General features: G+C 44.9%; 1 protein-coding gene across 1 annotated transcript in view; it reads left to right on the forward strand.

The window, feature by feature from the left end:
* Window positions 1–2347: 2347 nt before the first annotated feature.
* CACNG3 (calcium voltage-gated channel auxiliary subunit gamma 3) overlaps window positions 2348–12769 on the forward strand; it is a 78734-nt gene continuing 68312 nt past the window's right edge. Inside the window, exon 1 of the mRNA XM_046665337.1 lies at window positions 2348–2558. Coding sequence (XP_046521293.1) covers window positions 2348–2558 — 211 coding nt within the window. The remainder of the gene's footprint in view (window positions 2559–12769) is intronic.

Raw genomic sequence — 12769 nt, forward strand, 5'->3', positions numbered from 1 at the left:
AACATTTCTACTTCCTGCCCACAAATCAATGGACCATGACACATGCATATGCAATTAAATGAATATAAGTGCACAAATTGACAGTATACATATACACAGGCAGGTAGACCCACACATGCACAGAGTGATGCATCTGCAGCAAACATAGCCACATGGCTCACAACATTGCATGCAGGCACAGACACGTATTTGCATACCTGCTTCACTTCAACAAATTCGCAGGTACTCAGAGCTCGTAACTAAATTGGACACAGCACAGGTAAACATTCAAACACAATACACCGTGACTATATCTTCAAACCTATGCATGAAAGTGCGTATATGTCTAATACCAAGAACCAAATCTTCAAGTGAGTTTAACACCAAAGAAAAAGTAGCAAAGTCACTGAGAAGTTGTGAGCTGCATTTGGGAACTCTTCAATACGTTGCTGCTACTCACTCATCTGTAAGGAATCTCTCAGACTGACAGCCAGAGATGACACCAGGGGACTATATGTGTTTGAGTTTACCTCCCATTATATTTTTGTCCAGTTAAATAACATTCAAACATGACAGTTGGTTATGGACACATCTCAGGGACTGCAGAAACAGCCCAAGCAACCTCAATTCCAAAGACCCAGCCTCCGGGCATCTGTTCCATCATGCTGTAGGAAAAAAATAATATTAAAGGCGTTCTGTGGACTGTCCTTAGTCAACTCAGTGTGTCTCATGGCTGTGCCAGAATGCATAGTAACAAAAATTGGCTTAAACGCTGTTTTGCAACACTGACTATTTCGAAGGGAGAGTCTCACTAGCTTTCAGGTGTGCGGTGGCATGTGCACTTTGGACTAACAAGGAGAGCAGACCTAACTTCACCTGCCTCCTAGTCTAACTGAGACAAGGATTTTAACAAATGGATATCCCAAGCACCCTTGGAAAGAATCTGACATTTTTGGTGGCTCTCCCGCCTTTAATCTATCGCCTCCGCACCCCCAAATGTAGGGATATTAATATATATGTGAATTCAGAGACCGGTACTCACACCCCTTTGCCCCAAATCCCTGATATGTGTACAACAGAGTCTATATACGTTTAGCTCCTTCTGTCTTTTAGGAATACACAATCATGTATATGAACAGTTCCGGCTCTGATCTGAGCACGTTGTCTCCGGTGTAAACCAGAGCTCCAGAGAAAGGAGGGTAGACATATTGGTTTGTTTTCTGGGGAACCAAATTGAGATAGACTATACACAGATGTGCCTGTGAGAACACTTTTTGCCCGCCCAAGTGAGACATAGAAACGTCGCCCGGAGTCGCCGGTCCCTTTAAGAAGACTCGGTCTTCCCCATGGGCTCCAGCAGCGCCCGCAGCAAAAGGCAAACTTGCCTGGCTCATTGGCGGGGGGAAACGCCGCGTTGGGTGGGAGCGAGAGAGCCCCAGAGTGCGCTGCGGGCTTCTTTCCCCTTCCCCTTTCCTTAACCCTTCCGGGAGCGGAGGAACGGAGCCGTGCTGCAGCGCCAAGGAGCCGGGGCGCTGACTACCCTCGGCTCCCGAAACTTTGCGCGGAGCGTGGGCTTGACTAGGCAGAGCCGAGCCGGCTGGCTGGTCTGGGAAGGGACGGGGGGAAGGGCATGGGGGAGGACCGACCCTTCAGCACCCCAGGTCTCCAGGCCGGGCGCTAGAAAGGCGGGGGTGCAGCAGCAGCAGCGGAGAAGCTGTCCCTTCAGCACCACGGACCTTTGCCCTCCGGTGAAACCGTCCGGCCCCCGCCCCAGGACTGTCTTTTCTCCAGTTTGAGCGGGGGTGTCGGGAGCAGGCGGAGAGCTTTCCTGGGAGGCTGGGGAAGCAATGAACACTCTTCTCAGCGACTCGCCTCCCAGCAGTGCTATTTTTTGCCATCCGCCCTCACCCCCAGCACACGCGCTCGCACACAAACGCACGCACGCACACACACACACACACAGACCTCTCTGGATTTCTTTGCCTTGAGTCTCCTGGGGCTGTGAGGAGCCAGGCGCATCTCAAACCGAGCTGGCATCTTCAGGCTCTGGAGCCATGCCCTGCACGGACCCTCATCCTTACCAAGCTCCTGAGGAATGAAAGGAACCCGGGGACCCTCAGAAAGCAGCAGTGATGTGGACCAATCCCCTGGAGCCTGCACCCTTCCGAGGGCCATAGGCGACCCAGAGAACAAGACAGAGCTCCTGACAGGAAATCCCAGCTTTCCCAAAGTCCCTGTGGATGCTGACAGAAGGAGACTCGGATTTTTGGAAGCGCCTGTCCTAGGTTATCCAGCTGCAGAGTGATTTTCCCCTCTGGCATTGAAGCTCCCTCTGCACCCCCAGCCATCCAGAGTACCATGAAGAATTATGAGGATGTGTGACAGAGGTATCCAGATGTTGATCACCACTGTGGGAGCCTTCGCAGCTTTTAGTTTAATGACCATTGCAGTGGGCACGGACTACTGGTTATATTCCAGAGGTGTGTGCAGGACTAAATCTACAAGTGATAATGAAACCAGCAGGAAGAATGAAGAAGTAATGACCCATTCGGGGCTGTGGAGGACCTGCTGCCTAGAAGGTATTTACAAATTCCTCTTACTGGTCCCAAATAATCCAGTTTCTGATATTCTGATGTTCCAGTGGGTGTTTGGGAGATGGAGGCAGTGATAAGGAAAGAGGAATAGCTCAAATTATTGCTGAGAACGTGCAGATGTCCAGACTGTTCCCAGCAAGACGAATGCTGTGTGGGATGAAGGGGTTGAGTCTTGTTGATTGTTTTTTGTAAAAGCTTCATGAGATGAGATTTTGTGGCACTCTAGGCAGCTTCTGCAGTTGACAAAAGTCTTCAAATCCAAAATCCTTAGGCATATTGTGAACCGCTCTGGTCTCTGGCTTGAGATGGGGTCTTTGGCTATGCTTAAATTGCATTTTGGAGGGGAAGGAGAGGGAGGGAGGGGGAGGGAGGCAGAGAGGAGGGGGGACAAGAGAGAGAGTGAGAGAGACAGAGAAAGAGAGAAAGAATGAGAGTCCCTGACCTAGACTGGCACACTTTGAGCTATTTCCTTATTTCTCAACACAGTCTTATCAGTTTCTTCTGAGTTTGGTTTAACCAGATATTTCCATGAACTTCCATTACTAACCAGCTCTAGACTAACATGTGTGAACCCCTACATGAACACACAGACATTTTAAGAAAACGTCCTTATTAATACATCTTTCGCTATTTGGGATCAAAACAAAACCGAAGTCTTGGTGCTTAGAATCCACCTGTCTTCTTTCCTAAATCATCCCCAAAGCCCAACAAATATATTTCCATGATATTTACCTGAGGTGGATTCTCCAAGAATCGAAGCCTGTCACTTCTAATGTTAAAAAATGAGAATTTGTTCTAAGTTATAATGAAGAGGACAGACCAATTTTAGAATGCCAAGCTCCTGGGTATCCTTTCTCCCTATAAAACTTGCTTTCACTACACCAGGAGTCATTCTCAGCATCACAGGCAATGCCTGGATGTCAGTGGGAGAAAACAGAAAGACAGAGAAGAAAAGCAAAGTTCTTTGGAGCCTATGTACCTGAGAGAAGACACTCTCAGATCAGAGGGGATTAGAGGGGCAGAAGGGAGTTTTCTCAGGTTTCTGGGGAATCTGTGAAGCTGTCACAGTGATGGGCAAGGAAACCTGGGTTTTCTGTATGCTCCCGTCCCCTGCTTGTCATTGGTTCTCCATGCTTACAGCCCACTGGCTGGCATTTGTCAGGGCTTCTTGAGAACTTGCATTTATGTAAATAGCTTAGGAAATCATGCTATGACATCACTTGCTAGTGTAATATTGCGTCATCCCCTGGCCTCCTTCCCATGTCCTGACACTCTGAACAACTGCTCTCCTGAGTGTAGCACTACTACAATTGATTGTGTTTGCAAGGCAAATTTGCAACTGGTGGGAAGCCCAGGTAGGAAAGAACTACATTCAATGCAACAAGGATCTCTGTACTTGAAGTCGAAAGACCTGGTTAATCCTGCAACCTATCTGTGTGACCTTGGCAAAGACTCTTACCCTCTCTAACCCTCAGTTTAGTAATCTGGGAAATGATTAGTTTGGAGTAGGTGGTCTTGAATTAGCACTACCCAAAGCTTATATTGTATCCAGCATACTGACGGAAACTGTAGACTAATTCTTTCCTAAACATTGACAAAAATCTGCTATTTGTGATCAGTTATGGTGAAGTCATTTACCTTAGGGAAATTCCATAATTCCCTTTCCTGTACTGACAATAAGGACTTGAATAATCTTTTGTGAAGCAGTGATTTGGTGGGTGATTTTATGCCTACATGGTTCTAGGAATGGCATAAAAAATCTGAAGCTCTTCCCAAGCTCAAAGCGGCACATATGTAGACCATGTTTTAGTAATTTCCAATTCTTTTGCCTCATGGAACCAAACCTGAGAATGCGCAATTAAACACCAATTTCGGCTCCCCCTCTTAGGGCCTGAAATTCCTGAACCCTTGCTCAGAATTTCTCAACTGAGGGTTTCTCTTTTCTCCAACATCATGTCCTACACCCACAGTTTGTACAAGGAATTGGAACCTCACTCGGGCATTCTGTGGGCTCAGTGGGAGAAGTGAGAATTTGAATCAAGAAGGAATCGGATGACTCTAAGATATGTTCTTGGTCATGTGAACTCTTTTGAGAAAATTTGTTGCAGTCTCCATGCAATTTGGCCCAGCTAATTTTTTTTAACATATTTTGAAGTATTAAATATAGTAAGATGCATGAACTTTAATGAATCCCAATGATTTTTTAGCTATGCTTATACCCATATAACCAGCACTAGATGGACCTGGCTGAAATCTGAGGCCAAGATTTTTCCTCATGTACTGAATACATCAAGTGTTCAAGGAATTTGCAGGAGCCTCTGATTTCTGCATGGGGAGACGTATGCAGTAGGCAGCATTCATACGTTGCTGGAATGAAGGTACAGCCATCTCTCATTCAGTATCTCCTCTCTCCCAGAGCCTCAACATCCTCATTTTTCTGGTCCTTTAACGTCAAAGGATAGTGGGGGGTCTTGTAGCTCAATTTTCTTTGATATCAAATTAGAAGAGTTAGTTCATTTACGCTTTTTAAGAGCCATGAGAGAATGTGGCTATTTTGTTCAAAAGAAGAGAATGCTCAGGAGGGACATGACAGCTGCCTGCAAACGTCTGAAGGGTTGTCATACTGAAGAGAGATTCGAAATGTTCTGTGTGGCCTCGAGGGGTAGAAGGAGGAGCTAGAGGAAAACAGTTTTACCTTAATATAAGTAAATACCCAATGTGGAATGGGAAGCTTTAAGAGGTTATGAGTTCTTCACCGCCAAAGATATTCAAGTATAAGACAACTACATCAATTGTTTCCAAACTTGGCTAGTCATCAGAATCACGTGAGGAACATTAAAAAATAGATGACCAGGCCCCTCAACTGGATTCCCTGCCTCCATAGGTCTGTGGTGCATCACTGGAATCTGGATTTTCTAAAAGTCCTCCAAGCAATTATGATGTTAAAGCCACTATGCACTGAGAATTTACAATAGGCCTGGGAGCGACTACATGTGTTAAAAAGGATCACATTGCTCAAGTGAGAGAGAGGACGTTTCCAGTTTTCATTTCTATAACTCACCAAAATGTCCTCTACATTTAGCACTTACTATGTGCTAGAACTGCTCTAAGAATTTTGAAAAATTACCCCTTTCATCTTCAAAGGAGCTCAATGTTGTAGGTATTATTATTATCCTTGTTTCATAGGTGAGGAAACTGAGGCCTAAAGAAGTCATATGACTTGCCCGAGGTCACAGACATAACCCAGCAGGCAGTGCTTCACCTAAGCCGTGTTAGGCGAAGAGCATTTGCTAGACAACATTACTTCATGCTCTGCTGGATAGGTTGCTACTGGTACAGACATTAGCTTGAGAATGCCCAGACACATGGGTTTTTCCATTCAGAAGCCCCAGAGCCCAGAATACCCAGCATGCCTGTGCAGTGTCTGCAGGGGTGCAGGAGCCACCAGACAGGCACAAACTCAGAGGCAGCAAAGGACACGCTTTGAATGAGAAAACAATCGACCTATGTAGAGACACCCACACTGAGAAACCAAAACGCATGCCTGACTCATTATCTGGAAAGCATGCAAGGCATTCACAAAGTGGTGCCCCAACCTGCTGCGTGTTTTCAATGGCAGCGTTTGAATTTGAATGAGAACACGTTCAACATGTGATTCTCTCATTAAGAGGACCTCTTGAAGTCCCAGATACAATCACAGGGATGTATTTAGATGGTGGGAAAACCACAGGTCTAGTAGCAAGAGACCCTGTGTACTAATCACATTTCTGTCACTAAGAGTAATGCGAATTGTGCGTGTTATTTTCCTCATCTGGACCTCTGTTTACCCAATTCTGAAACCAGGGCTTCAGCTAAGATTAGATTAGGAAGGAAAAAATCCAAATGTTCACGTGGACTAGGCAGATAATTTAAAGTGTGAAACAAGCATTTCACAGTCCTCTTAACTCAGTTCTATGGGAGGAAAAGTAACAGTGCATTTGAGAAGATAGAAGAAACTTGGTCTCAATATGGGGGCAATAGAGAGTGACACGGACTGCGGCAAATTGGAGAGCACCAGCCCCATCTGAGGGACAACTCCTACTTAGCTGGAATTGATTTTTACCCTGGGGAAACCAAATTTGGCTCAATATTCCAAATTTTAAAATGCCAGATGTAGAATTTTGATTTTTAAAATGTGGGCGACTAATTCAACTTTTAAAAAACACAGTGCCAGCCAAACCAAACTCACCCTGTAGCTGAATTTGACCCATGGATGGCCAGTTTTGTGCCCTGGAAATTATCTAAATGGCCTTTTTGTTCCAAATTTCTGATAGTTTCATATTTGATTCCTGAATTGCTCTTCATTAGCCAATATTTACTTTTTCTATTCATTAAAAAAAAAATGCCTACTAAGAAAAGAAAGCCCATTTAGGATTTTAGGACAGGGAACTTAAAATTCTAGAATAGAGCTTCAATAAACTGCTATTTCTGCTACAGATGGGCCTGGATGACAGCAAACATCTGGCTGAGAAACTGAAAAAAATATCCAGTCATTAGAAGTTCCCCCATATTTCCCAATCTCCAGATGGTTGACTTTTTCAGCCAGATGGGGTTCCAGCTTTATTTATGTGTTCAGAAGCCTTTGGGGAAGCTGCAAAGATGTGGTTGAGGACAAGGGGGAGAGAAGGTCATGACATTGGTTGAGTATTTCCCACGTGTCAAGCCCAGCACTAGATGCTTTCAAATACACTAACTCATAATTTTCATATCTCCTAGTAGAATATAAACTCGATAAGGACAGCAATTGTCTGTTTGGGGCACTGCTGCATCCCTGGAGCTTAGAAGCAGTACCAATAGTCACTTCTGCTCCTCCCATCCTAGATCTGATGCTGTTCCTTCCCTTAGACGTGGATGCAGAACGCATCAGAACTCTCTTATTCTCTTCCCTACTCCTGACCTTCTCCCTATTCTTTTCCCTGCCCTCTTCTTCTTTGTCCGTAAAGCCCAAGAGGCAGAGAGAAGGGAGAAACGGGCTGGAGTCTTAAGGCAGGATGGGGGTGAGTGACCATGACTGTGTTTGTGGGGCAGGTCAGGATTGGGAAGGTGGCAGAGGTTGGGGTGTGAGCACGACTAACATTCAGCCAGAACACGTCCATATAGCCACACTGAATTTTAAAAGGTGGAAATACTTCTCTACCTGTTGGTAAACAGCATCTGGCCCAAGTCCTCCACTAGCCCCCTGCACCATCTTGCTCCAACCCTATGGGAGCATCCATCCTGAGCGGCTGGTCTCGTGTCCTACTGGTGGTTTAATATTTTGAATCTTACTCCTACTTGTGTCATCACTGGTGGAAAAGACATACTCCTCTTCTTTCTACCTCAAACCCAGCCCCCGAGAATCTGACTTTAGGATTATATCCATCTTAGGGAAGTAGATGCCTTGAAAATACTTTTGTTTGCTTCATCATTTGAAACTTTATCTTCTGGATTAGAATAAAGGCAAGTGATCTGTATTCGAAAGTTGGGTGACCAGTGTGGATTATTAACATGGGTGACTAGTGTGGGTTACTAGCGTGTGTCAAGAAAAAATAAAAAAAGAAATCAGGCAAAAAGATGATTGTGTCCTTTTAACGTTCCCATAGGGCAGTGTCTATCAGGCTTGCTTAGGAGGTCGTTTGATTTTCCAGGAGAATGTAACTTTGTGTGACTTTGCTGTTATTATAGATTCGGGGCCAGTTGTATAGTTAGATGTTTGCATGTAGAAAACTTGGGAAGACACAATAAATTGTTTGTTCAGTAGAGGTGCAAATGATTTCCGTTCATTAAAGGAGATAACTTCAAACCTTGTGGCTTTATTGCCCACCCCCTAGGATATTAATCCATTTTATATCTAACTTAATCTTATTTCAGAATTTTTCCCTGAAAAAAATATAGATCCTTCTTTGAACCAGTTTTGTCATTCTGCTGGTTCCCTCATTGATGAGTTAAATAAAACTTGACATGAACTCACTTTGTATTTTAGGAAAATTATGTTTTAAACAATTTGAAAATTATACTCAGACTTGTGGAAGTACCCTCAATGAAACCAACGTTTCTGAAATTAAAGAGAAGCCTAGTAAACTCTAAGCTTGTTTTTCTTCTTCTCCCCTTTCCACAACCCTGCCAGAGCCCACTTTTTCAATGTAGGAGCAAACGGGCCGTTAATAACTCATGAGAGACCACAGGGAATGTCGGGTAACAGCAGGGGCTGTGGGGTCAGGCGGACCTGGCTTCTTACCCGGATCCTGCTGTTTACCGGCTGCAAGACTTTGGAAGTTTTTTTAATCTCTGAGACTTAATCTCCGAGATTCACAAGAGTTTCCTCATCTCTAAAATGGGGAAACACAAGTAGAAGGCACTTTCAACTCTTTCTCTTCTAGTTCTTCTTGTGGTTCTTTCATTCCTTCATACCTCTAAATAATATGTGGACCGTTAGTTCTTGATTCATTCTGGACAATATCCACTTGCTAAGGCAAATGATAAGTTAGCTTTCTTATACCAGTGCTTGTCTTCCTCCCAATACTTGTAGTTCCTAAGTGAGTTGCCTGTGGCTCCAAGAAGAATCATTCATAAAGCTTGAGGGTGCCTGGAAGAAAGAGAGACTGGCATCTCACTCCTGGATTTGACACTTGCTCAGGCAGCACAGCTGCTCATCTGCTCATGTGCCTACCTCAGCAAGGGAGTTGGGCAGAAACACCAGGGCTGAGAGAGGAAACGGCAACCAGGCAGGCTGTTTGGAATGGGGATGTTCTGGGAGTTGAGTAGATGTGGTGGTGGATACCTGAACTTGAGCCATTTTGTCAGTATCCTACCCAAGAGAGCAACCCATTAAGTAAGAAGACCCTAGCCAGGGCTGCCTGACATCTATGAAGATGTTACCCTGCACAGAGCTGCCTGGCTCAGGGGTCAAGAAGGGGCTGAGAGTCAACCCATGTTCCTCTCCCCAAACCATGCACCTTGGTCCAAAACTGAGTCCATCTAAAGGGGGAAGGGCCTTTTAAAAACGTTCACAGGATCCTGTACGGGCCAACCACAGGCTCAGCAGCATGGGGCCATGAGTTGCCAGTGGTGGGAGCCAAGGTGGGTTGGAAAACGCTGGACCAGACTCAGATATCCCACATCAGAGAGGGAAGTTGCAGTGGAAAGGCCCCACAGGGCCCTCCAATAACCAATGCACGTGCCTCCACAACGTAGTCAACACATAGATCCGTGCCCGCAGAGAGCCCTGACAACTGAAGAGCCCCGTTAGCTGAAGAAGCAGTAACAATGAACAGGAAAGGTTTGCAACCTCACCCAGCTCAGTGAAGAGACATTTTGGCCTTTTTTACTTCCTGTTCCCTGCCACAACATACTGAAGGTGCTAGAATCTAAGAGAGGGAGGAGCAGAGATGTTAGCTTTGCAATCAGATATACGATTGGAAGTTTTAACAACCAAAGGAGACTGGGAAGTTATGAAATCTGCCCAAAATATCATTGAGGAGATGAAGGATTGGATATAATGCAGTGGAAAGCCAAAATAAAACAATTGCATGTTCATACTCCACTAAGTCGACACTCACCGATACACAGGATAGATATCATCATGCTTTGTCTTTAAAATTCTAAAAGTTGGAAACTCGGGGCCCGGCCCTGTGGTTGAGTGGCTAAAGTGCTGCATGCTCCACTTCAGCGGCCGAGGGTTTGCAGGTTCAGATCCCGGGCGTGGACCTACTCTACTCACCAGCCACCCTGTGGAGATGTTCCACATACAAAAAAATAAAGGAGGATTGGCACAGATGTTAGCTTAGGGCTCATCTTCCTCACACACACACAAAAGTTGAAAACCCAATGATGAATATAAGCTGTGACACATAACTATATCTCAGGGGTTGACAAACAATGGCCCAAGGGCCAAATTCAGCCTGTTGCTTACTTTGTACAGCCAGCAAGTCAAGAATATTTGTATATTTTTAAAGGTTGAAAAAATTAAATAACATCAGTCATATTTCATGACATAAAAATTATAAGAAAGTCAAATTTCGGCATTCATAATTCTGAATGTTGCCAATAAAAAGTCTATAAAAATTTGTTCTCTCTCTTGTTGTATACATACTTACATAGTAGTCTCAGTTTTGCTGCTTGGCCTGAGAAGCCTGAAATATTTACTGTCTGGCCCTTTACAGAAAAAGTAAAGTTCGCTGACCCCTTCTATAGCTCATGGAGAGACACGTGGGAATCTATAATGGCATTTTATTTCAGAAGTACCCTTTGTTTTCCCAAGAGTATTGAATTGCTTTCCTTTTTTCTTGCACTGCTTGCCTCTATCGTAGACTCTTCTTCTCATCAGGTATTCTGTTGAATCCTCTTGCCTTTCCCGGAGTCCTCTTGCTTAGTTCTTTGCCCAGGTGCTCCTTGACCACTTCCTGAGATGTGGAAAGGTTGAAAGGAAGTCAATGAGATCCTCCCCTCTCAGATGGTCTCCAGGAAAAGGCAGCCCTGACCAGGTACCCAAGGAACAATGTCTGTTGGGGCTGGCAGAGAAGGAAGTTTTGGGAGCCAGTGTTCTGATGGCCATGAGAAGAAAGGGACGGTACAGACAGATTGAAAGTAGACTCCATCAGACATGGGTGCTGAGTGGGTGAGGGTGAAGAAATTGAGGTCCAGAACAGGCCATCGGTATTGGGAGGCCAGATAGAGGCACTCTTCCATCTAGTTCTGTGGATGAGTTCATATGCTTATGAAACTTCATAGAGAATATGTGAAAGAGCACTTTTATAGAGAGAGTCTTGTCCTCTAAAAATGTTAAGAATCACTAATATAGAGCTTAGGACAGACGTGAAACCTGGGACGGCACTTAGGCTCATCCAAACATGGATGGTAATTTTAGACATGAAAGTACATTAGAAGTGCCAGAGAAAACCCAATGAGTACCCAGAGGGAAAATGACAGAACCCTAAGTGGCATTGACGCTTAGGGAGCAGGGAACAGAGGAACTGGTGAAAATCGGAAGGAAAAAAAAAAAAACAGAGATGAAGGAAGAGAAGGAAAATTCAGTATTTGACCCAACATTTTGATGGTCTTACTACGGCTTGGTCCAAAATGATGCAGAGGAACAGCAAAGTCCATACTAGAAGCTCTCCAGCCTAGGAGAACCCCCTGCAAAGCAGTGGTGTCACCTGTGGGCCACTTCCTGGGTTTGCACGAGGGGGCTCACTTCCAGGATAGGGTCTACCCCTCCTCCTGGGATCAGTAAGCAGATGAGATGCCAGTATGGATCCTTGAGGGCTGCTTCCAAGGAAGCTCTAGAAGAAGAAGATGGGCCGTGAGAATTCCAGAAAGAGGCGCCACGGAGTGGTCTAAATAATGACTAGGTAACACTTAATGAACACCTTCTGTGTGCAGGCTGCAATTATTGCAGAAGACCGAACATTCATTTCTGAACTAACTCCTGAGCATTCATTTATTTCTTTAGCAGACACATGCGATATGCCAGGCACTAGGTCAGCACCTGACAAATATTTCACCCTGTGACTTCTTCAGAGCTGGATACTACTATTACCCCCACTTTACAAGTGAGAGAATGGAGACCCAGAGAGGCACATGGTTAGTAAGAGGCAGAGCTGGGATTCCAGCCTTACCCTGTGCTGCCTTTCAGGACTGTAGTCCATGCACCTGGATAAGTGCTTAGTATAAATAGATGCAACTTATTCTCATAATAGCGCATGTACCACGAGTAGGCCTGTTCCACCAACAAGGAGACCGAGGTTCAGAGAAATGAAGTGGCTTGCACAAGATCATCTGCTAGGTTGTGGCAGGGCTGAACCAGAAGCTTCACCCTAACCACCACACTGCACTGCCTTAATTTAAGCGCCTAGTGGGGTGGGTCTTCTCCAACATGCCCACTTCTATGTCAAGGAGAGTTTGGTGTCAGTCACTGGCCCTGAGCCATTCATTGACTGGAAATATTGTGAAAAATAATTAACCCAACCTTTGCCAATTTTTATTCCAAATCCAGAAAGCAAGGTCAAAGAAAACGAAGGGTAAAGCTAACAAGATTTAAACGTTGTAGCAGTAGGCTGTGAACAAACACCAGTTCTGGAGATCAAATATGAATTTTTTTTAAAAAAAAAAAGGCAACACCGATCCTTTGGAAGTGAGAACAGAGTTTCTTTCGTAAAGAGTCTGACTGGACGCGGGTG

This window comes from Equus quagga, chromosome 7, assembly GCF_021613505.1.
Source record: "Equus quagga isolate Etosha38 chromosome 7, UCLA_HA_Equagga_1.0, whole genome shotgun sequence".
Taxonomy (NCBI): Eukaryota; Metazoa; Chordata; class Mammalia; order Perissodactyla; family Equidae; genus Equus; species Equus quagga.